Source organism: Centrocercus urophasianus, unplaced genomic scaffold (assembly GCF_019232065.1).
Source record: "Centrocercus urophasianus isolate 14NV4802_14NV808 unplaced genomic scaffold, USGS_Curo_1.0 seq_23, whole genome shotgun sequence".
Classification (NCBI taxonomy): Eukaryota; Metazoa; Chordata; class Aves; order Galliformes; family Phasianidae; genus Centrocercus; species Centrocercus urophasianus.
Genome location: NW_024884789.1, coordinates 6075032 through 6101653, shown reverse-complemented (window position 1 = coordinate 6101653; position 26622 = coordinate 6075032). Strand labels below are relative to the sequence as shown.

The following is a 26622-nucleotide window of genomic DNA, read 5'->3' as shown; positions in this document are numbered from 1 at the left end:
TCTGTATGGCCTTCATGGAATTAAAAACAACCATAGCAACATCTGTTCCTCACTACTTTATCTATGTTCTCTTTCCAAAAGTGCTCCTAAAGTCTCACGAGCTTTCTAGAAGATAATGCACTTGTTATTAGAAGGGAAATAAGAGACCAAAGGATGCTTTCTTCCTTTTTAAAATCATCTTACAAGTTGTATCTACCATGCCTTTCAGTCACTTAATAATAATTAAATCATTTTGCTTGCTGCTCTCCTTCAGAAATAACATACAGGTAATATATTTTTAATACAGCTATGATGACAAGTTAATAACAATTATAATAATACTTATCACTTACACTGTGCAGTAATTTTTTGAGCTTAAACCTTTGCAAGCATTATCTAATTAAAACTTGCCTCCCATTTATCTGGGTAGTAGGTAAGTGACTAATTATCCATGTCGTATAGACTAGGAAAGTGAAACATACACAGTGAAGCTCTTGGCCAAAGATAGACACAAGCTGGTAAAGGAGCTAGATTCTACCTCAGGAAATACAACAAGTCTTGCTCATCTTATCTTCTAACTCCCTGCCTGAAGAACTTAATATAGTCAAAAGTACTGGCAGGTGATGGAATACACATCAGCGTATCAGCTTAGACTAAAACGGCAGAAGAAAATATCTGGCTTGGATTACTGGAGTGTTTGAAAAAAAGCCTAATTGGAAAATTAACTGTTTATCACCTGCATCCCTTTGTCCAAAGTCCATCTACCACTTGGAGCTTGTTATGCTCATTTTACAACGTGTCCTGATGTGGTACATGCACTGTGCTTTAGTAGCACTTTGGTTTATAACAAAGTAGTAGCATTTAACAATTTACAGCTCATACCTAAATTCAGCTGTTACTTTGGGGCCTGTCACACTGAAAATTGGAAAACACACCACTTCCCCTTCAAGGCATATCCAAGTTAAGGCACTTTTGTTCTCCTGGGTGTAGGCAGTAGTACTAGTACCTAGTACATAGGCAGAATCCTATGTAGGCAGTAGAATGTTCCCATGAGCATCTTGCTACTAAGGCTTACACTCATGCTATGAACATCAGGCACCAGCAGTGTCACAGCATCTCTCATGGATATCATCAGAACCAAGATGTAGCCTGCTAATGACGATTCCTTATAATGTGATTATAAAGATGCTGAAGAGAAAAAAAGACCTAGTTCTGACACTGCTATGGCCACCAAATAGCAAAGTCTTTAGTGGTGGTGTGAGAATGAAACACTCCATGTGCCTCATTATTATCTGTGGAGTAACTATTGTCTGGAAAAGCTAGGGGTTTTCTAATATGCCTAGAATGAGCCACGAAACCAAAAGGCACAAGCATGTTGTCACCAATTCAGCATGCTGCCATTGTTCCTCAAATAATTTGCTGGAAAGTAATATTATCCAGTGCATAAAAGCTGCCAAGACAGCAAGTGAATTAGATGATCTTATAGTAACTGCAACTCTGTTTATCATGGGTGTATCCTGTCACATCTTGGAGAGGCAATAAAATAGAGCAGAAGCGTCACTCAGCCTCCTTTTGACAAGAACTCTGCTAATATCCTCTGCAAAATAAAAGCTCTCTTGTAAGACATATGGGAAAGGTACGCAGTGACAGTGGTGTGCCACAACATTCATCTTTTTTTGAGTGAAGTATCCCATCTTCAGCAAAGATGAATGTCAACAGAGATGAGCATCACCTGGATATTTCGTGAATAGGCCTTCCCTCCCACTGTCCTTCAGCTCAGAGGTTGCCCTCAGTGAGAGCTGTGCAGCAGAAACAATTAAGGGCATTCCAAATTCATGAATTTGGTACTTTTACCTGGTAAAAGTAAATAGATGAGGTCCCCTGCAAAATCTGCCAGTCCGTCCCCCAGGATATGTGACCAGAGTGAACAGAAATGAAATGAGATGCTCTCCCAGAAATACAAGCAGCGTGGTATCACTGCAGTGATCCCATCTTCTATTCTGAAGCCATCATCTGAGCAACCACAGACGAACTTTGTCCATACTCCCTACCCTAGCACAGTTTCTCATTACTGGGAATCAAGTTGATAATCAGTGAAACAGAAGGGATTTGACGTTCAGCAGAGGTAAGAGTTCATGTGTATCTGTAAGAATTCTTGTGTACACAGAACATGTACAAACAGGGAATGAGACAGACAATGAGTAGTCATCCTAGATGAACATGTTGACATATACATATAATTCAATACAAAATTAGAAAACACCAAATCAATACAACTCCATTCTCTCATATTCTAAACAAGAATCAGATTACTTGATTAACTGTACAATCATGGTTTAATCTTGGAAGTCAGCTGCTGTTTAATCACTTTACAGTAACTATTTTGTTAATGACAGGATAAGCCATTGCTATATGGTAATTAACACACGAAGCTTGCCCAGCTTGCATCTGCTGGGCTTGCTCATTTTATCTTGTATCCAGAAGCCCCTACTGGAAGAAACCAGAGGTTGCAGGCATGCAAAAGGAATCCATTGCACCACAGTATGCTAGCTCTCAAGAGAGCAGCTTCAGAAATAGAAAAGGTGATGTGAATAAAGGTTAGTTAAGGTTTTCCATTCTAGGGAAGTTTCTCCCTTCTAGGGGAGAGAATTCTGCACATGCCCTGTTCTCCTAAAGCAGATTTCAAGGTCTCACTTTTAGCTGTCTCCTGAAGTTGGGGGCACACAAAGCACAGAACTAGCATCAATTTAGGGGCATTTAAAACACGGCACTGTGGTTGGAGGTTAACAACTTCTATACAGCTAACAGGAGGGGAACTGAGGAGCTACAGACTGTTCACCACTACTTACTTGTAGTAGCTGATATCATGTCCTGCTCGAAGCCAGCGAGGCCTGCCCTGGAGAGCTTCCTTCACCGAATACAGAACCAGCTGCATGCCTGCAGAAAACAAGAGTTTCAAGTGACGCGACATCCCTGGCTGGAAAAGACAGAGACGGAGAGGAAAAGGGAAAACAAGAAGGATTATTATTTTCTCTGTGCTCTCTTGGCAGACAGTTAATGCAAAGTAAATATATTTCCATGCTTGGTCCTACTGTAACCATGTCAGTCCTGAAAAACACTGCCAGAAGAGAGCTGAATTAGGGTTTGTTAGAAAATAAATAATCCTGCTGGCCTTTGGAAAGGAAGACTTCAAGCTGTCCTGTTTACAAACACATAGAGTAAGGGATAGAAGAGAAGAATAAGAATCAACATATCAAACAGATCAGTGATTTGTTTAGTACAGTATTTCATGCTTGGCTGCACTGTTATTGAATCCTTAATCTTGCCAGAACATTAGAGGCCTTGTGGTGCATCTGGAATTATACTTTCAGAAAGAAGCAAGAAAAACTGTCCTAGAGTAAGTTTTTAAACTTTCAATTAGACCTAAATAACACTGATTATTATGATTGATACTGACTACATTGAAGATCTAAATGCTGATAACAGCAGCATCTGTCTTTGTACTGCATTATGCTGGAAGATGACTTCTTCCCGACCTCCAAAACATTACTGTTTCAAGCCCTGAGCTATGCAGCTCCATCTGAACTGTGCAGCTCCATCTGAACTGTGCACACGTTTATTCACAGCTCCATGAAGCAAGCCCATTTGCAGGCCATTTTTCTAGCAAATTCTTTCACTCTGCCACCTGCTTGCCCTGCTAGCGGTACAGCAAGGATCCTGCCTTTGCAGAGAGGCACTGGGTGGCCCTAGAGAGGTGTGGGCTTAAGATCTACACTGCTTTCAGCATCCTAAATTCCACCTCCTTCCTTTCCCTGTGAGTGCAAAGCTCCACACATAACCAAACTGCCTCAACAGTAATGATTGATACTGGTCTGACATCTTATTTCAGTTTAAATAAATAAATAAATAAATAAATAAATCCGCTTTTCCTTTCCATTTTCCCCACAGAAACATTCCATTTAGAAAACAAACACAAATCAGGCTTATGAGACAAATCTCAGTATTTTCCAGGCTGGAATTCATAAGTGGAAAAAAGGAAGGAGAGAGGTGGAAGCTGCGTTTCCCAGCCTGCCCTGCTCCTTATCACAACTGTTTCACAAAATGCCTTTTCTGCTGATGTGAAAATTAGGCAGTGCTATCCAGCTGGGATAAAAAGGGAAGAGAAGACTCAAAACAGGCTAATAATCAAGAGCTGTAAATTATTGCCACTCATGGCACTGAAGTCCTAGTATTATGACATGGGCATTAGCCCAGGGAAGCGCAAAGGAAATCCAGCAAGTAGGCAACACCTCTTTCCCACAGTCTGTGAATATCAAGCATGCGCTGGCAGGGGTGCTGAGCCTCACTCACCCAAGCTGAATAAGCTGGAGCACTTGTACTGCCTCAGTGCAGCAGAAGCAACCCACAGAAGAGCTGTTTTAACAACCAGTCCCTCCTATAAGCCATGCTAAAGCATGTCATGGTTTACCCTCATTACAATGGATGCTTTTTCAAACGTTCTTCTTTCAGATATGTATTTTTCATTACATGCTTGAACATGCAAGTCATGTCCAATTTCAGCGTGCAAAAAGAGGTGAAAAACGCTGACAACAGACAAAATAGCAGATAATAAGCAGTCTTCCACCAAAAATACTCAGAATCTCAAGCTATGAAGACACCAGTGGCTGTATCAAAGCTAGCAGTGGGGTTTGCAATAAGAAGGACCTCAATATACTTCATTTTCAGGCTGCCACCAGACACACACCATTTTTAATGGCTTGCTTATTCAAAAAGCAGAATTAGATGACAAACACAAAATTCACTTTCATTTGGGATCTATGTGAGTACTTGAACTTCAGCCCTTAGAGCTAAAGAGCAAATGCCTTATAATTCATTATGCCACTCATCCAGCTAGTCTCACAAATACAAGTGACACATCATTCTAGCTCCTAGTGCTATTATTTGTTTTAGGTACACTGATCCTGAGAGTGTTCCCCTTGTGATGTTGAAGGTTGTATCCACAGTGCTTCAGAAGAATGCGAAGTCTGATATTAAGGACATATTAAACATTCTGAATCTGGTCTTGAACTGGTGTAAATCAGCACAGCTCCATGGAAACAAATGAAAAACTCTCTATGCCAGCTAAGAATTCAACCCACAGTCTTCATGCAGACTAAATAATTTTTCTGCTAAAATGAGCACTGAAAGCTCGGATTTGCCCTGGCTATTTCCTAGCAATGCAGCCTTTCTCCTGACAGACTATGACAGGAACTCAAAGACAGCTTTTTACTGAATTTTTTGTATCAACAGAAGTCTCATCAGATCTAAAGGCAGAGAAATGTCTTTCAATAAACCCAAAAAATCATTAATATTTGTTTGAGCATTATCTTTATTTATCTAAATCTTATTAGAGCTCTTCAAATCCTGTGCTACTCATTCAATCCCAGAAGATCCCCTTTCTTTCTTCTTCCAACCCCAGTGTCGTTCTTCCTCAGTTCTGGTTTCTAATCAAAGAACAATGACCATTTTTTCCACAAATCCTATCTCAACACACAGTTCGCTCCTCAGTTGTCTTGAGGATACGGAAAGGTTATTTGTCAAACCTAAAATAACTCTTTTGGTGGATTTCAGTGCAAATAAAATGAAGCTTACTGTCTTCTTTATAGACGTGGAAATTTCAAAACCCTTATGGGATGCAAAGTATATCCATGTGAACAGAATGCTATCCCAATTTCCCAAGAACTCATACCGTAATTAAACTGGCTATTGAGCTTCTCACAGTTGATAACGTTGAAGCGATAGGGAACTGCTGATTTCATGCCACGGACTTGAAAGTAGAACCACTGGTGATGCTGGCTGGTGTTCACATCTGCATTCATAATTAAATCATACTCAAACCTGTTAATGAAGACAAAGAAATGGTGCTCATGAACATCCTACCAATCCACTACTGAATCTGCTGAATGCAACCAAACGTTAACTCTGTCAAAGAGCTCCATCGAACCAGTGGCATCCAAACACACCTTCAAATATTCACAACATTTTAGTCATGTAAAACTTCACGAGCTCTGCTTTCTCACTCCTGATTCTTTCAGGACAGCTAAATATTGGCAGGCATCGTAAGCTCTGCATCATAAAACTTGCTGCCCTGGCTGGTGCTTTCAGAACCCAGCAGAACCCCAGCATGTCATGTAGTGAACAGAGTAGAAAGCCTGGCTGGGACACAGCCACTGCAGGAATACTTACTCACGCACTTGGATGGCTTTGCGAAGGTTACCCGATTCAAACTTGGAGAAGAATGTCAGACAGCTTGGAGCACCCGGGCTTGAATGACTGCAGTAATTCAAAGCAAAGATATCAAATAAGCAGGTTGCTTCAAAGACAAGTCCACCCCAGCACCTTTTGTATATTAATACAGCTTTTTATAAGCTCCTCACAAGCAAGACCCTGAGAAGCAGCAAGAGATTAGCAAATCCATAATCTTTCTTCCAGCATCCTTCTTGACTCTTGCTTAATGATTCTAAATTTCATCTTCTTTTTCTTTCCCAGCAATCACTTTTGTCCCAATTCTTATTGCTCTTCATTCTAGTTACTTTCATCCCTGACTTATTCCCACTAGTTCATTAATTACACAAGCCAGCTCTATACAAGATTTCCATTGTCTGTGATTAGACATAGTACAGGGCAGATGAGAAGGCCACAAACCAGACAAAACTGCAGTCAGTTTCAAAGCAAATCATTTCCCCAGGGCCATGTGCCAGTACTCTACTCCTGCAGTAAACGTTTCCTGTTGGGCCTTGCCTCCTACATCACTTCTTGCATATCTTTATCTGAGGTTAACCAAGTAAACTGAGCTCACTAGCAGCACTGACAGCGTCACTAGTTACAATTCCCTGTGTTTAGTTCACTCACCTGGGCTCATCTAAATCAAAAACAGTTCTTCCAATCAAATCACCAGGCTGGATTAAGCGACGAACATCATCAAGAACTTTGTCCCTAACAAAAATAAAAAGGAGAAAAAAAAACCCAACAAATTGTCACGACACTGTGAGAAGTCTCAGTAAAGGTAATCTAGAAGAAATGTGAAAAGGCTTAAAAAATTCTTCTGAAGGACTGGTAAGAAGAGTTCAGATAATTTCACATAAACTTCACCTGTGTTTACCTATTTAACTTAACCATAAGAAAACTCATACTCTATTTCCATTACTACAAGTTGCCTTTTGGATGAAACAACTTATTCTACAGTTTTTACTCTTTGCAATATTCAATCCAGTCTGTTTTATCCCTGGTTTCTTTCCAGTCAATTTCAATCCTCCAACTGGCCAGTCTTGCCCCTATAGGAAAATATCTGTCGTAACTTTCAGACCCACTCATCTGTCTCCCAATCTTCCCACTCCAAATCAGCCTAAATTCTACTCATTATTAAACTGAGGTTCTCTGATCCCAAAAGAAGATCAGATGTGGAATGCCAGATTTACTTCCTGACCTTTGCAGCAATCACGTTATGCCCTGAAGCATAATATGATTATTCCCATTTTAGCTGTACAGTTACACATTATTACAATCACAAAAGCAAAGCTCTTAGAGCAACAGTGCAAGAAGATGGGATCATGAATTTGCCTCTAAACAAGACTTTTAGCTTTTGTATTTGCTACAGAAAGAACTCCCTCTAGATGTCAGAAAATAGTGCTTCTTCACAAACTACATTTGGTTAGCGTTCATCATCTTTAAAGTTTAGCTCTGAGTCCTGTACATTCAATCTCTTTGTTGTTTGGTTATAAACTCCTATGTCACTAAAACAAAATGCAAACTCATTGCACACAGTCACAGATGGAACAGAAACAACAGTGGCTACAAAGAGAATTTCCTCTCCCAAATACAGCTTTTCCTTCCACTGTGCACCTGAAATGACAAGAGAACAGAAAGCTCTAGCAATGCACCAAAGGGAAGACTCATTGTCATTCTTTCCATCGCGTTGCATGCCATAATTCTGGGTCTTGGTCTATCTACTTTAAAGAAAAGGCACTCACAGATGTTTCTCAGTGCTCTGACCAGATTTGGGCCTCATTGCATACATAGCTACACTGATACCGATATATTTATCAATAGCTAGGTTAATTAATACCAGTTTAGAATATGAGATAGGTGAGTGTTCATGGACTCACAGAAGCCATAAAAATCTCCCTCCAGCATGGCCTCTGCCACCTTTATCTACCAGACAAAGAAAGCAATGCATGGGCAAATTCACCATTCCTCCACTGACACACAGGACGTCAATATCAGAAACAGGCCTGATGGTTTCTAATCCTGTTCCCAATCCAATCAGATGGAAAACCTAAATAAAAATATCCTGATGCGCAGCCTATCTTCCTGTGGCAAACAGTCCAACATTTGTTCTATGACTTCCTAGGCAACTCAGAGATGTGACAGTCAAAACCTAATCACATTAAAGCAGTCACCTTTGAACTCCATACTGCCGATCCAGCATGGGCGTGCCATAAGCAGGAGGCTGGTGGCCCCAGAAATCAGGGAATGCCAAGTCTCTGTAGGCTGGTATGGACTTGGTACATTTGGCCCTGGCTATGTACAAGTGAGGGCTGTGGAATGGAATATTCCCTTGGTGCTCCTCCAGAAGGTCTGTCATTATTTCTGCGGTCTCTGATCTGACTCCAGAAGTAGGATCAATTGAAGCCTCACACTCAGGGTTAAATATTTTTTTGTACCAAGCAGCTTCTTTGGGGAGGGGACATGGAGAAAATGTATGACTCTTGGCTGGCTCTTCTTCATAGGAATTTGCATTTTGGACTGTTTCAGCAATCTCTCTCTTTTCACTGAGCAGACTCCTTGAGCATTTCTCCTTCTTTATTGAACTCTGCAGTGAAGCTTTGAAATCCTTCTCCCATGGATCTGATTCTGCCTCTGTGTCACTTTGGGTCCTCCATCTATGGTTTGGATCTTTCACAGAATTACCACTTGGAATGAAATGAGATGAAGTGGAGGGAAGATTCTCAGTCCTGTCTTCTGACTTCTTCTCTTCTTCGGACTCTGAATCAAGCTCCTTTAAATTTAAAAAGCAGAAGAAATTAAAAGAAACTTAAGGACACATCATGCCTCCCTCCAGAGAAAACCTTGCAAGAAATAAAGAGAAAATATTTATAGATCTTCCAAAATAATAAAATATTTTATCCAATAAGACAGCCAAAGTAGAACTACCTACCAGAATTCCTTTATCCACAAAGTTGTTTCAATGGTAGTCCTCCGAAAATAAAAAAGATCAGATTGAGTAATATCTGATCAAAACCCACTGTTATCATAAATTTGATAAATATCATATCATTAAATTTGATAAAGATAATTCACAAGGCTTTTTTTTTTTTTTTAATTTGATGTTACAGCAGATGAAAGGAGATCAATCTATCATTAAAAACTCCACCCCTGTTTTCATGCAAAAGTATATTTCAATCCCATTTAATTACTTATGGACACAATAAGCCTGACAGCATTGTACATATAGGAGATACATTCATCCAATGGTCCTTTTTCCATGTTCATATTTGAGCCACAGTTTTCAGCTTTCCTAAATTCACTCTGAGACTTGTAATGAGTGCCATACTCCTCATTTTCTTGCCCCAAATTGCAACAGAGCAATTTGAATGGTGCATTTCAGTGGCAGTGCAATCTTCTCCATCACTTCTTTCAAACCACTAGTTGACAGTATTTATTTTCAACATCTCATTCCAATCTTGATATTGATGTTGAAATTGCCAGCAAGGATACAAATTATTATCTGACAGATTTCTCATGGGGCAATTGATTCAGTAGCACTTAGTTAATCCATAGCCAGCCAAATGTGCATCAAACATCATCATTCTCTTTCTATTATTCTTGATTCAGGCCAATAGACTACAGCAAAAGGTCTTAATCTTTGTTTTTCCAGCCCTATAAGACACCTGGGTTTGCTTTCGCAATGGGCTTGCCTGGTTATCTGCTGTCAGTATTTCTTTTCAAGTAATTCTTAACTTCATGAATACTTATATTACATACTATATAATAAGTATATTATATATACTTATAAATAAAGGAAGTCATGCCATGACAGTACCTGAAAATTACGGGAAAGTTCTGGACACATGGCTTCATATTGCCCAAGCTCTTCCTCTGGCCGGTCAAGCCCTGGCCTTGACCTCAATTTGTTTACATCTGTCTCCAAATCATAATCCTACAAAAACAGAGATAGAAAAACACGTGCATATTTAACATGACCCATATGCACTTCTACATGACTGTAAAAGTAATATTCTGCATAACATTCTTTGTTTCCATTACCATACTGAATCCTACAACTGCTCCTCCCAAACTCACGTGGGCTGTAAACTCAATTAACATAATGGAAAATGGAGGCACAAAAAGAGAGACTAGACTGTGAAAAAGGGAAATTTGGAGTTTTGCTATCTAGGAACATACCTGGAAATACTGTGAAAAAGCACAGTTAAAAAAGTATCCAGACCCACTTACTTATACTTGAACCTATTTATAAGCATGTCAGCTTGAGAGGATCCATAATAAGGGACATCAACAGCTACTAGTTGTTTCAGGGCACATCAACAATTTCCCTTATGTTGTGCAAACCAATAGGTATATGCTCTCCAGACACAGCTGGTAATATTTTGATTCAAAGAAACAATATCATTTTTAAAAAGTGTATTTACCAAGAAAATCCCAATAATACATGAAAGAAAAATGGCCTCACAAGCTACTGGCAAAATTGGAAAGCTTGACAGTTCTACCTTTGATTTAGTCAACCAAATGACATCTCTAATTAAACAGAATGGCCCAACTCAGCATCAGAGTTTGCAGGAATCAATTGCTCATATTTTACATTTCTCCCTCAACGTTGTTGATACACAGCTTTAAAACTCTTGCCCAATCAATATTCTGCACTTTACCCCTAACAAAAAAAAACCAAACACAACAAAACAACAACAAAAAAAAAAGCCCAGCAACTTTTAGATAGTTATCACTAAAGTAGGGATAAGAATTATATCTGAATCTTTCATGTTTAAAAGCAACCATGCATCTATGTGTAATGCAATCTATGCTCTGTATCAGATCTCAGAACCAAAATGAAGTTTTGGTTCAGAAGTTATCTCATTGAGAAAGGTACACTGAAAGTTCATTACTTATTCCCTGCTTCATCATGGGAGATATACAACCAACATACAAAACAGATAGCAGTTAGAACTCATATTCAGAGCAAACTCTTAGGCAAAAACCACCAAAGAAATGCTCACTTCTGCTTGGTAAATACATATGAATAATGAAATGGAACAGAAGCACATGAGATGTTTCTGAATGAATAACTAATTAAAGAAGGAGATAAATTCTCAGGGAGCCTTATTCCTAATGAGCATCTTGATGAGCTCTAAAATACAGACAAAACATACAGATAGGGCCAAGTTAGGATGCTAAGCTACTGATAGGGTTTTCATTCTTGTTTTGTTAGTTTTTATACTTCCTTTTTTCCATCGTGTGACAAATTAAATTAATACTTGGAGAAAAACAGGGCAACAAATGAAACAGCCCTTCCATAGAGGTCTCAATCATATCTAAGTAGTCTATGTTTGCAACTTTGTTTCTTCCCAAACCAAAACCCTTTCCCTGGACCATAATACTTCACACTTGCATATAAGCTTGTACGTATCTTCAGAACAGAAGTTTGCACACTCAGCTCATGGCTAGTCTTCTTCCATTTGGTTTGCCAATTAGATCATGGCAGAGAGAGTGTGCAAAAGGAGAAAACAGAGGTATTGAATATTACATCTTATTACTTGTGTGCAGCAGCAGATGATGGACGTATCTAGGTTCAATATATATAGGCCTCACCTATAGCTTAAATGAATTAATCTTTCTCTTACAATAGGTGAATAGTCCAACTGTACACTGATATGGGAAGAAAAGGAGGGTTAGACTTGCCTAGGTGATAAGCCTGGTAATTAATAGTACAAATGCAGGGGACTCTCCACTGAAAGACAGTCCTTTCTTTTTTTCCATCTTTCAATTATCATTGTATTATTTTATTATTCATATAGCATACCCATGTGGAGCACATATATCTACATTCTCTGTTTAGACAATTTATCAGGATGTCAAAATGGACAACAGTTTATTTTCCAGTGTACGGATGATAAATAAACTGTCATTTACATACTTACTTCCTCTTTACCCTCCACATCATCTTTATTCAGGTCTTTTTCCGTGTCTTCCTCACTATCACTTTCATTATCATCTGCAGAAGAGAGATACAGGCAAATGCATTCAATCTAATATCCCTCTCAGGCCCTCCACAGCAATACGTGCCATCTCATGTGAGGCACACATGCCTTCCAACCAACACAATCCTGATTAAAGCAGATTCCATTTCTTAATCTGGTATAAATGCATTTGGCACTAATTCTCACAGTTTTTAAAGCTCTGTTCGCATGGAATCAAGCACTGCCTTTCAAAACCATGACAAATATCACCATGATATGGATCCAACTCTTATTACAAAGCCACAGAGATTTTCTGCTTGGCTGCAATGACATTACAGGATGCTCTTAATCTATATTATCTAGATTGGGGTATTTTACTGCTATCATCATTACGGTATCTGAGTATCTTCCATGTGCAACTGAAAGCAACAGAAAAAAATGCTTGTGCATATCACAGAGTTCACTGTTTCTTTGTTTCTGTGGAGTGGCTGTTCTGCCTGTGCTCCAGTTCTTACTTCCAGCAGGTGCCGAGATACATCATTTGCTCAAGTTATTTGCCTGCTATCTGCTTTTATTTTAGAAAGGAGAAAGGATAATACGTCCCAAAATTATTTACTGAGAAGACCAGAAAGCAGTGCTATCCCCAGAGCCATGCACAGGCAGTTGCCTCCATCTCTCTTGCTGTCATGGAACTGTAGCACTCCCAGCCTCTGCCACTCTCATTCTGTTCCATTACTTTTTGAATCACAGATGGATTTATTTACTTATACTATTTCAACCATTTATTTTAATCTTTTCTCATTTATTCTCCAAACAGAACCTCCAAGTGTCAAGAAGATGTGGGGGTGGTTCTATCCCTAATGAGTATCACTGTAATCCAGGCTAATTTTAACTACAAACCTCAGGATAAGGCAGATAAAACTCCTCTCCCCAGACACTACACTTAATTCTCACATCACGCTCCATTTCCTCCTACCAAACTCACCCTTCAGCAATTTACCTTCAGATCCCATACATGGACGTTCAGTCCTGACGTTCCCAGGAAGAGGGAAGGAATAGCAACTTCTCACTGTCACCAGAGGCAGAGGCTCCTTGGGGTAGCACTTCCGCAGAATCTGAGTCACAGTGGTTACAATTGGATCCAGATTCTTGCAAGATAAACAGTCCTAAGAACAAAAGAACAACAGTATTAAGAAAGCCAGTGCCTCTTACAATTGCCCAGCCTACTGCATGTGATCTCCTAGAAACGTTCTTCTGATTGGAACATCAAACCATTACTATCACATAGGGCTTTTTCCCCCATTTACAAAAAAAGTAAAAAATAAAATAAAATAAAATAAAAAATTAAGTTCTGGAGTCTATTTCCTACAGAAATAATGGTTCCCAGGGGATTTCTACTCTTATTTAAAAGACCTTCTCTGCTCTTCAACATCCGAGTCAGAGCATACTGCATCCATTAGAGTATAAACAGTAGCACTGAAGAGATAAATTCCTTCATGCAGATATGAAGTCTTGCAAAGATCCTAAATTTTGAATGTCAATTCACAACAAAATCTATGTTTCCATATCTTTATTATTGCTGTCTCCAGAACTACGTCAGAACTAACACAGGTAAACCAGGACAGCTTCCCCATCTTATCACTTTCCTCAGTACACTCTCTGAATGAGAACACTTGCTGTTCTCTCTTCTATGTGGTTAAACATTGGACCAAATAGCCTGAAAGAACACCATGTATCACCTAGTCACAAAATACTGAATTCCTTGAGAATCTTAAATCTACTCTTACAATCCAATGTAGAAATCAAAAACATAAAGGAGCTATGAGTCTCCAGGTATACTTGAAAGATTTGGAATATTTTTTTTCCTCTGCATTTATTACTTCGCTATAGACAAGTGACTACTTGGTCTCCATTTTATGCCTTTCCTTACTGCTTATGAACCAGGATCATACATGAGTTTCCTACCTGGACTCCTTATTTTTATTGTAACAAGAACCTACCAGAGGGGCACACGTGCACCTTTAATGTAACAGACAGGCAGTTCAGATAACTTATTAATGCTGTTGCCCAAAGGCACATTGCCTAAACACACACAACGTTCACAAAACCAACCCCCTTATTTTCCAAAATCTTCACATTTCCCCAGATACCATGTATATATTGTATCCATGCCACAGCCTTCACCAGACTGACTGATCTATGCAGCATCCTTCTTGAGGTTACAAGTTGTACCACACTTACCAGCAAGCTGATATATTCAGTGATTTGGGACTAAGGCTTAGCCCATCAGAACAGGAATGCAATTCAAACAGCACAAATGTGCTGTATGTCTGAAGAGGGATATTAAAATAAGTTCTAATATCATCTAAAAACTTTGGTCTCACTTCAGTACAGATAAAATGGTGCTCAGTGCTACTGTCTCACAGTCCATAGTCAGGACTCTGGCTGGACAAGAATTCAGCAGATGCAGTAAGAGGTCAGAAGAACATAAAGCCTTTTTTAATGAGCAAGAACAGAAAAATGGCTAGGTTGATTTTTTTTTTTTCTTTATTTTTTTGTTGTTGCTGTACAGGATTTTAGTCTGTTTTCTCATGTATGATTGAACAGCATTATAAGATTCAGTGGGATTAACTAGGATTCCTGAAGGGAGACTAGAAAAATCATCTAAAGCTGACATGCTTACAGGACTCGCTACAAGAATCTTAATATGTATTTCTGGATCTCTGGCTGCTACAAACAAGGGTGAGAAAAAACAATTTTGAAAGCATCTCCAAGGAAATTCTACAGCAGTTAGAGCAAAAGTCAAGGAAATTGATTTCTATTTCAAGTTCACCCATTCAGATGGTATTTGGGTGCCTTAAGTTCACTTGTTATTGAAGAAAAGATATAGGAAAGTTTGCATGTGGGGACAGAACAGCCTTGGCTATGATTTACTATCCTATAGAGTTTACATGCTATCATTTACTAAGGAAAACTGTTCTGTTTTTACTAGAACACAGTGAGTGCTAGGCTACAGCCACCTTAATTCATTTCAACATGAATTGAGCTAGTCAAGAGCAGGGCATTTTCATACTGACCATTTCCACAAGAGGAATTACTCAAGAACATTGCTTGAAAGTAGTGTTTTTCTTTACAGAAAATTAACTTAGAGATGTTAACAAAGCTTCAGATAGAAAATTGAATATTTTGGACTACTTTCATTACTGTTCATAAATTGCTTTGGGGTTCCGACATAACATGGTTTACAGGTGACTGAAAAATGGTGTATCATTGTATAAGAAAGCTTTTTTTTTTTTTACTGGTACCTGAGACATAGACAGGAGATTGCTTTGTTTGCGTGTGAACTATCCTATTTATTTTGTAGTGAATGAGGGAGCAGAATGATTCCTTAGCCCAGATACCCCATGAACAGCTAGCCTGAATTCAGGGGATCTGCTTTGAGTTCCTGTAGTTAAGCTTTTCTCCTTAGAATCTGTAGTAGTCTTACCAAGACATTATAGAAAGGCTTAGATATTACATCAAGGTAACAGATAATTACACTAACAGAAAACATAGAGGAGAATATAGACTAACATTAACTTAGAACAGACTCTAAATACCAGATGAGCTTAAGAAATCACATGGGCAGATGATACAATAGCAAAAGAATGGTCTATACTATGGTCTTTCCTAAAGCAGACACAAAGCAGTCTTCTTGTCTCAGAGTGGGCAGCTGTCAGTCACTGCATGCACAAAGCCAGACAGTTGCTGATGTGAAGAAACTATTTAACTGCCATTGCAATCTAAGCAAGGCTTGGAAGAAGAAATGGAAGTAGGAAGTGTTTCATTTTCACAAATGATTTTATTATCTAAAATTATTTTTCATTCCAGGTAGGAGTGGAACTCAATTTTTTTCTCCAAGCTCTCCACAAACCAAGTTGCACCTTGTCCCTGTCAGTGTAAGGAAATAGTCTTAGAACAACAGGCTCTTTCTGAAAAGTCGTAGCTTTACAGACTTTAAGCTTATAAGCTCAGGTATTCTGGATACCCATATAAGCCCAGGCACTTCAGCTGTCTGACAGTCCATACCGTGAGCAGTTGGTGAGGGGTTCAGTTGAAAACCTGCCCTGTGAATGGGGGCTTCACTCGGGTTTGTCAAATCCATCCCAGCAGAGCTCTTTAGACTTCAACAGAAAAAGGGGGAAAAAGTGTCTCAGCAGAACTTTCCTAGCCAGCCTGTGACACCTTTAAAATCACATCAGTTGGCCAATTTGCTCAAGACTAAACACCACAGCCAGCACATTCCTAAAAGCATTACAAAGCTGTCTGCATAAAGAACCACTGCTTTCCCAATCGGGAACTGCCTTGCTCTCTTTCTCTCCGAAGCCTGCATTTCTTCTTAGAAGGATGAACTTCCCATTTTCTCTCTACTATCTCCTTCTATTTCATCATCTATGAAGATGCTGATGAACTTTCAGTGGCAGCAGTAGTCTCCACATTCGGTCAGATCCGAGAAGAGCGAGATCTTACAGGGCTGCCAGACACCTACTGCTCCCCATCTTGAGGAGAGACTGACTACAACAAAGAAGAAATGAGCAAATGTGGAGCTTTGAGCCTGTTAACTCTGGTAATTCCCCTTTCAAAATCAACCTAAGTATAGCATAGAGCAGAAGAGAATAAACTAGAGGCCCCTGAAGCTGTCATTTCCGCTCCACTTCTAACCTTTGGACAGATTAGCCTTCTCAGTGCTCACTGCATACTTAGTGTGTCATTTCCTGCTTATTCACCCAAGGTGACCCCAGGTTTGCACTTTTCATAGTGTTGCTCCTAGGCTGAGCTATCAGGAGATGTTAGCTCAGAAAAAAACATGGGCTGTAGAAGGTACTTGAGAGACAATAAGCTGACATCTACCTCCAAGCAGCTGTTACCACACTCCCTAGTCAATTTTCTGCATATCAGGGTGTTGGCAATAAAGAGCTGATACTCCCTGAAAGCTCTGCTAGCTGTGGCCACCTCATCCCATCTGAAGGGAAGGCATGGGGGGAGGAGGAAAAAAACAAAACCAAACTTCTGTCATTCTATCTCCTACTGCTGGTTAGAAATATCTTTGTAACAAGAGAATCATTCACGATAGCGACAGAAACAGTGAAGCAGCAGATATACTGCCTTACAGTCCAGTGTATTTGATAGAGGAAAAGCAGATAGATGCTCATCCTGTATAGGATGGTTCTGGAATCGGTTAATGCATCAACCATTGAGAATTACAGTAGAAATACCCCTTGTGGAATTGCACATGTCAAGAACTGAAGGCTTCTCAGTATTTCAGTATTTCTCCAGTATTCTCTAGTGTTTCTCTAAAGGAAGCATGCTGGCAAGAGACAGAGAGGAGTACATTACTGTTCTATACGAGCCCTTTCTACATCTTACAGGGTTCCCATCTTCAGGACTGTCATCTTTTTTTTTGTCAGAATTACATTAACGTTTCACAAGGTTAAAATTGGGCCTACTGAAAAGCAACTAATTGATGTTTGTCTTAACAAAAGCTTGGCTAAATCAACACTTTTTGGTAGAAAAGTGATTTAGTGGAATTATCCATCTGATAGAAACCTACGATACCTGGAAGAAAACATGTCATGAAACACCTTGACTCTTCTGTGGAAACTCTGCACTGCACTTTGGGAGAAAATGTCCAAGCAGAGAGCGGGATATGATGAAAAGAAAAAAAAAAAACATTAAAAATCCTGGACTACAACTCCTATGAGGAACAGTGGGGATTAATCTTAGTTTTAAATGGGAACATTTTCATCAGACTGAAAACTGTCAATAATTTTTATTTTGACATTATCATTTTCCACTCACGACAGAACTTCTTGCAGGATGTAACATCTAGATTTCAAGACACTTTTACACTGAGAGATAGGATGCAGTGCTAACTACCAAACCATTTCACTAAAGCACGAAGCACCATTTACCTGCACACTTGTGAAGAGAATCTCCATACCTCGAGAACCAAGGAAAGTCTCCCTGCCCAGCTGGATGTTGGTGATGTGCTTTAGGCAGAGCAGGAGACCTCTACGAATATAAATGTAGTTGTTGGAGACATCGTTGTGATGCCAGTCTTGATAGAGCCTCAGCAATCCACCCAGATAACCTCTGTTCACTGCTTGTCGGCTGTTAGATTCTGAAATGAAAGAGAAAAGGATGAATTAAACTCTTTCAGCTGCTCATTCTATTTGACAGCCACATGGCTATGCAGTGCTTATAAACTCAGACTTTAACACCTCTTCCTCATCTCATGGACAAAGCTAAATCTTTTGTTGCTGTTGCAGATTAAGATGTTATTTGTTAAATATGAGCTAGGTTCTCAGATTTACAAAAAGAAGTCTCACATCTAAGCGGAAACAGTCTGCCAGAAGACTGAAATAATGAAGGCTTTCTTTTAGCAAACCAATGCTGGGGTAGGCACAGAGCCCTTATCTCCTTCCAAGTGCTAATAAACCTAATCCAGATCACAGCACTGTAAGTGTCTCTGAAACTAAAGAAACTCCTGAGGAGTGAGAAAAGCCAAACAATAAGATTAGCTGACAGCAGGTCACACACTCTTCACATAGTGCATGTATTTTAGTCCTGACAGAACACCTCGCTGAGATCAACAAACACACAAACCTTGTAGCTGCACAATCCTGTCAACTGTTAACTTCTAAATACATTCCCACTTGTACCTCTATAATGAAAGCCATGAATCAAATTATTCGGGGAAATCATAGCCCGTCTCCTAACATCATGAGACAAAATAAAACCCCAAGTATATCAAAATTAACCAAATACCAGCATGGGCAGCATTTTGGGCTCTCTTCTGCTGCTTTCTGGTTTTGAAAAAAAAATTAAAGGCAATGTTCAGATCATTTTTGAAGGTTTTACAAAGCTCAAAAGATACTTTCAAAAATAAAAGCTAGTTTTACAAAAGAAATATGAAGGGAAAGATGTTGACACTCTCTTAATCACACGGATACAGAACTCAACAAAGAAGATTAGAAAACTTGGTGATAAAAAAGTGACTTCCTCCATACGACCATTCTGCAGCACAGCCCTTCACCAACTGTGCTCCGTGCCCTGCCCCACAGGACGAACATGAAACCATACCAGATTCCAGGCTCCCTCCCTTCAAACTAACCCTGCCTAAACACACTTTCCCAACCGGTCCTGACATTTCTGACAGTGATAACACATTAGAAGCTGCGAGGAGCTCGCCAACCAACCAAGGGACCAGGTAGCATATGTGAGACTGGAGCTCAACTCCTTGAATACCGATTAGAGTTTGCAGCTCACAACAGATGGCTCTTGGTATGGATTCTCCAGAGCTAGGAGGCTCCAATTCATTTCCAGTCCATTAAATAGAGTGCCAGAACCTCTCACACCTGGAACATTAATCAGCAAGGATTCACAGGGCAGGAGAAGAGAGAATAAAAAGGGGTAAAGACACCGGATGAAGAAAATCGGGAGCAAGGAAGCCATAGAGAGAGCAGCTAGCATACAGCTAACCTGAATCCCAGTGATGTAACAGATGAAGATTTTGGGAAGGGGAAGGAAGTTACCTGCAGTCATCTTAGTTGCTCTCTACAGTACATCAGCAAACTCTTTCCCAGAGAAAGGATTGGAAGGTAGATCTGCAGCTACCTGGCCTTGCCCTGCGGCTTGCTCTACCATTGCCATCACAGGGCAGGTGACAATGTCCCAGCAAAAAAATCCCTCACTTTAATCCTGATTTGCATCTTCACACATCTCTGCTGATGCCTCTGCACTGTCTGCACGTCACGCTGGCATTTCATTCTTATACCTTACGCACAGCTGTGCCCAGACTGTGCCCTGCATCTCTGTGCAGCCCTTTTTCCCCTTTTTAACCTTCTCATACTATCTCTACCAATACAGCTTGTATTCTGGGGCTTCATGGTTGTCAGACTTTTAGCTTAACCTTCTCCTTTGACCTTCACTCTGTTTTTCTCTCCCCCTTTCTTTTTTTGACTCCCTGCTAGAAAACTTTAATTGCTTGAGAATCCTTTATCAATTACTTTATTCATGATTTCCTGCTAATCCTCAACCAGCTGTCATGTTTACTAACCTGCAGGATGACTTACCCCTTAAATCAGTCAATCTTCCTTGAAGAATTACTCAGAGAGCTCTGTAAAAGTCAATAAGTGTATAAAACATGACAAGAAGAGTCAGGCAGTGTAAGGTAGGGACAATTTGGATCAGGCTCAGAGCCTCCCTTAACTCTTCAGAGGCAGATGAAATTGGACTAGAAGTAAGGATTTACAGCCCCTAGCATTCACTCCTTGAAGTCCAAGCTTTCTGTGTCAGTCAGCAGAGTGAGGGAAATACCTCACAAGAGCTGCTCGGGGAAGTTGATTAAATAGAATTCTTATCAGATGTGCTCATGAGGTTTTCACAGAAACATTAAGGTTGGAAAGGATCATCTAGTCCAACTGCCACCTTCCACCAACACAGCTCACTAAACCACGTCCCTAAGTACTACATCTACCCCCTCCTTAAAAGCCTCCAGTGATGGTGATTCTACCACTTGACTGGGAAGCCTGTTGCAATGCATCACTACTCCCTAAGGAGAGTCATGTCCTTCAAGACAGACTTCCACGTTTGGATCCCAAATCCATGGGACCAGAAGATAGCTGTCCCAATGCCTCAGTCTTATTACTGATGAAAAGCACTGAGAAAGCTGAGAAAGACAGTTTTGTTATTTGTTTCCCTCACGTGCTCTCCTGCACTTATCCCCTTTAAGATCAGAACGGTCACTTTGGGAAGAGCAGCTGAGATAGTCAGTTCTGCAAGTAGATAGGAGAGGCAGGATTATACTTTGCCAGCACTTTCATCAAAAGCAATGAGCATTAACTGAAAGGGAAAGAAAGCTTTCATTTTCCTTCTCCCATTCCACTGATTCACTTCTGCTCTTGTGTGTTTTTTTTTTTTCTCCAGTGTTTTGGTTTTTCTCTTCCAGATTTTTTCAGTTGTACAGTCAAAAAAAAAAAAAAAAAAGTATCAAATAAATGAAGGAGGAAGCATGCCAATATCTCCAGAAGGCAGAACAGAAAAAGAAGGCCTCCCCACCTGTCTGTGTCTGCTGGTGTCTCCATCTAGGGCCGCACCTGCATGTGTATCTGCCTATACGTTGGCACAAATACAGATGGTGGAAATGAATCATACAGGTATAAGCAGAACTGCACAGATTTGTAGGCAGCAAGAACCCATCTCACCTGGAGCGAGTATGCATGATCTGTGTTGGTAAAGCAGCAAAACATTCTATGCCTTTTGACCCTTTTTGCTATTATTTTGTTAGTCCCTTTCCTTTTCCTTGAGTGCAGCCAATGTTTTCAGTGGAAACAGAAATTCTCCTCCTAGGTAGCTTCCAGGAGTGTCTAGACATGCATGTGGGAATACCCAACGCCTTTTTTATTTCCCCCCTCATTTAGAACTTAACACCCACTTCTGGTTTCCAGGGCAGTGCTGTTGACCAATGAAAATATTCTCTGCTATAGTGACAAAACATCCGGCCGAATAATCCGTTCAGTTAGTTAGGAGAATGTGACACGGATGCACAGCCAATGTGTGTCATTATCAAATGAGAGATGCATCTGAATTAGCAAGGGACTCACATCACGAGGAAATCCACAGTTGTGAAAGAATTCTGATTTTGCAGTGGGGGTCAAAGACAGATGAAAGCCAGGTTTTGAGTCTAGCAGATAAGACTTAGGACTGCTAGTGGGGCTTTGGCACAAGGGGGAGCATTTATGAGGCTCTCTCTTGTATGCCAGTCCCTTTGAAGCATTTGCCAAGAACACAGGGAGCACTGGAAAACATGCAGCATTTTTAATCACAAAACTGAATTACGGTCAACCTGAAATATGATGAGCAATGCATTGCTTACCAGGCAGAACAAAGAGACTTATCTTTCCATCTATCTACTTAAATCTCTTTGTTGATGCCACTCAGCTGATTCATTATGCCACAAGCATATATTGCTACAGTTTGGAGATAAGAACGCTCTGCTAGATTAACCCTATGGCCCCTAAGGGAACAAAAGGAAGAACAAAATCTTCAGCTTCCCTGCTCTTCTCCAGTCACCGTCTCTTAGCAATAAAAGACACAAGTGAAGTGAAAACATCTATTCTATTCTGCCATTGTGAGACCATTTTTTGCTGGAGATAAACATGAGGGTGCCCTGCAGAAACAGAATGAGTTGTCCTCAGAGAAATCTTGTCACCCATCCAGCCCTGGGATAAACCCATACATGGTAGGCTATAGAGTTCCAGCAAGAAGTCAGTATTAGACTCAACTATTTTGGAAGGTAGAAGACTAATTCTGTGCCATAAACTTCACGGGCATCCTTGAGAACCAAAGCATTAATTTGAGCATTTAGGATAGAGGTCTAACACTTGCACAAAGTAGAGGCAGGACTTGCTAGCACATATAAGTTCCTGGTCTAGGTGCAGAGACACTGTATGTTGTGAGCTTAACATCAGCACAAGAACAGCTCATTTGTTCTACTCTGAAAGTTCCAGGTTTTAGACTGTAAAGTAGTAATCATACAAACTATATCATGAGCTGGCAATTCTTCACTAATTGGCTTCTGTTGCATTGTTCATATATATAAAAGAAAGCAAGCCAAATCCTTCTGAAATTTTTGAACTAACCTCAGAAGAAAAGTGATCTTCAAAAAAGATCCCTTTTCCTCCTTTATTTTCCAGTTTCAAAGCATCTTCAGGTTGTAGCCCAATAGAAAACCAAAAATAAAGTTAAAAAAAATAAATAAATACTTTCTGCTTGAAATTTCCAGGTTGATTTTCTTTTTTTTTTTTTTCCCCTCAAAATGGTTTGAAAGTTCAGACAAGGATGCTAGAATTTGGAAGACTTCCCAAAAATTGGCCACTGAATTTTCTGAAGCCCAATCATCACTGGAGGCACAAAGACACTGCCAAGACACAGTAAGCAATCACTGTTAAGGATATCAGCAGAGAACAGTGCAACTTCTTGACACTTAACTCCTTCACACCCACCCTCAGGAGCAAAACAGCAAGAAGCTGCCATGCCCCAGGAGATGAATGAACCTTTTTCTGTAAAGAACTTAGTGATTTTGCCTGGGACATCTCTATAGATGAACATCAGTCTTTGAAAGGGTATAAAAAGGAGATTGAATCATTTTTCCCCTCTTATAAAACAGCTCTTCTCAAAGAGAAGCTTTAAATCAGGATCAATACTATTTGCATTCTGAAACTCAGGAAGAAGCACAGACACAGAACTTGTTTTAGATGATTATGAAGCTATTTGCAAAATTCAACTCTGATCACATTATCTCACATTATCCCACAAATACTGATGATAGGTTTGGGGCCAGACTGATAATGGAGTCTCAATCCAGAGGTGGGAAATGAGGTCTTAAAATGATTGTGAGAAACAAGCATCTTGCAAAATACCTGACAAATCACTGATATTGTGCTGGGTTTAACCATAGGTCTACTTTGACACAAGACCAAAGACCTATAATTCAGTAGATCTGTTGCAAAGCATTATGAATTCAGGCATAGAGGGTGCAGGCCATTCAAACTGCAATGTCTGCTAGAACACTGCTTTCTGTTCCTCACAGTTACTCGCCCCTACTTGATGCCAGCATAAAAGGAAAAGTATGACACTGATTATTTTATCCTGCCAGCCACAAGACATAATCCTTATGCTTTGATGAAAAAAAAAAAAAAAAAAAAAAAGTAGGTGAAAGGTTAAATAAAGGTTAGTTGACAGAAGATGAGGCAGAAAGAGCAGAAAGTGAGAGATGAAAGCCTGGGGGGGAATAAGGGAAGAAAAGAGGATCGAGACAACAAAAGGAGGAAGGTAAAGATACAGAAAAAGAGGGGAAAGGCCATCTGCAATAACTGCTGTTCACACATGGAATTGTCTTGATAAAAGAGGCATGATCAGGAGGTCAGCACAACCTGTCTCTTTAAATTGCTCATTACAATTTTACTAGGCAAGCATTGCAACAAGGGCTCTGCCCATTTCCCTAACCCTTTCCTTCAATATCTGCTGAGCAAATGCCTCCGAGATCAGCTCTAGCTAATTTCCTTCAAGGCATGCAAACTGCTAATTCTGGGAAGTACAGATAGTCAGGAATAACAAATACAAGCAAAATGAGATTAAAATAACCTGCTGATAAACAAATTACTCACCAAAAAATAAATATTGGATTAAGCTCTGGTGGGATAGGGTTCCCTATAATCACATCGCCATCGTGTGGCTCGAGGTGCCACGTCCAGCAGGGATCACACCAACTTCATGCCTGTCCATGCTTCTGCATCAGGCATCCCTTTTTCTTCCTAAAACTACAGTTTGGCTTTTTTCTTTTGGATGGGTGAGTTCACCCAAAGCAATAGCTTTTAGATGTGCAGAGAAGCAGGACAAAGCCAAAGGAGGCAGGAAAAATAGCAGCTGTGCCTTGGGACGGAGAAGAGACTCTGGGAAGTACGGTGTACTTTGCTCTACCCCTATTTCTCTATGATTACCTGTATCTTCACATGCTGTAACAAATATCTAGAAACTGAGGGAAGGATGAACAGAGGTAGCACCAGTGAAGACTTGACTCGTATCCAAGAGAAAAGACTCCTGATGCTATGTTATACAGCACCATTACATCTATTTAATAAGCAGCATAAGAGACAGAAGAGGAAGGCCTCACTACAAGCTACCCGCTGACTGTACGTGGGCATGGCAAGTGACACACAGCAACCAGGAGGGCAACACATGGGGCAGGGAAAGTACTTTGGATTGCTTAGAAAAAGATAAGAAGGCAGGAGAGAGAGCGGATAGCCAGGTGTGAAACATCTTTTCCCTATCTGTAATCTGAGCTTCTACTGATAGAAAGATATGGCACTTTGTTGGAAGTGACCTAAACATTATTGAGCACCTCCGTGACTGTCACTGATATCCATTCATGCATAGGGGGACAGGATAATCAAGATCCCTCTGGTCTGGTGCTGGGTATGTGAGTATTTCTTCTTTGTTGCGGACAAAGGGTAAATTTGCAGTGCCTTTTCCTCATCCTCTCTCCACTGATGATTCTTATTCCGAACCATTTTCTTACACATAGCATTATGTACCTGATACAGTGGGCATTTTGCATCTTCTTCTGTTAGGAAAGAGACGGAGGCCAGAGAGTTTCCAGCCAGGCATTGGCTCTGCAGAAGGACTAAGTCTTAAGCAGAGCTTAAGGAAGCCTGAGGAGATGAAGGATATTTCAGAAGCCATCAGGGAGACACACTGCCATCTGCCTGCTCCCTTTAAAAGTGCGGGGTTTTCTCCCATGGCTGTTTGCTGCCAGAAGCAAGAGGGACAGTTTCACCTCAATATCTTCCATGCATAACCATAACCCTTGTGCCTGCTTCGAACTGAAGCTTTTAACAATGCAACAGCCCTGCAGGGAGATCAGCAAGAATAGGTGTGCACTTGCTCTAACATTCATCGGATTTGATTTTCAGCTAAGAACTCTAAGGTCATACGCATAGATAAGTTAACTGTGATAAGCAAAGCTGTGCTGACAATCACGAAAAACAATTCAGTTCTTCTCCTGCCATGTTGACTATGGAAAAACCAGAGATGTTTCTTACATTCCCTAACCCACACCTCCCAAAAGGCACAGCCTGCTAAGCTGTGTGCAGCTACACCAGAAACCTGGAGCTTCTAGTTTCTAGAGCTTCAGGACAAGACAAAAACCAAAAGACATTCTGACCACTGAGCAACAGCCTGCAGAAAGCATCAGAAAACAGAGTACAAGCTGCCCTGCAGGCTGTGGTGCTCTATTGTGCATCACAGTGATCCTCCCAAGTGACAACGTAAGGCTGCTTTGCTCTCTGTCCTTCTTAAAATACAAGAAGCATAAGAGAAAGAGCCCAGATGTCTCCAGAACCCAGATTGGCTGAGAAGAGCCACAGAAAAATTTATTCTAAGAGTAAGAATCCTTAAAACTTACTTCACTCTGGGAAAACAGGGAAAAAAAAAAAAGAAAAAAAAAAGAAAAAAAAAAAGCACCAGGGGAATTCGGAGCTGAACCCAGTCCTTCCAGATTCCCTAGAAAATCCTCGGCTCACAAAATGATTCCCCACACACAGCACTGACTTTTACAGCATGGGTTTAGAACTCATTTTACAATTTCCTTTGGTGATTAGTTCTTCACTTCTCCATATCATCCTCATCTCTAGACCCAGAACGAGCCTCGAAATAGGAAACTAATACTTTTAACATCCTGGGCTAGCAGAATTTCACTTCCTGTTCCTGGTGCCTGCCATAGAACAGGAGCACAGGAGAAAAGCTCAAGCTGCCTGATGAGCTTTCAGCTCTTGTTCCACTTTTCTAGGTTTCTCTCTGCACTCCTTTCTAT

General features: G+C 40.2%; 1 protein-coding gene across 1 annotated transcript in view; it reads right to left on the bottom strand.

The window, feature by feature from the left end:
* AGBL1 (AGBL carboxypeptidase 1) overlaps positions 1–26622 on the bottom strand; it is a 281145-nt gene that overhangs the window by 196913 nt on the left and 57610 nt on the right. Inside the window, exons 7-15 of the mRNA XM_042824521.1 lie at positions 18161–18369; positions 13210–13375; positions 12171–12244; positions 10061–10177; positions 8418–9016; positions 6871–6954; positions 6205–6291; positions 5708–5856; positions 2829–2916 (exon numbers count right to left, since the gene is read on the bottom strand). Coding sequence (XP_042680455.1) covers positions 2829–2916; positions 5708–5856; positions 6205–6291; positions 6871–6954; positions 8418–9016; positions 10061–10177; positions 12171–12244; positions 13210–13375; positions 18161–18369 — 1573 coding nt within the window. The remainder of the gene's footprint in view (positions 1–2828; positions 2917–5707; positions 5857–6204; positions 6292–6870; positions 6955–8417; positions 9017–10060; positions 10178–12170; positions 12245–13209; positions 13376–18160; positions 18370–26622) is intronic.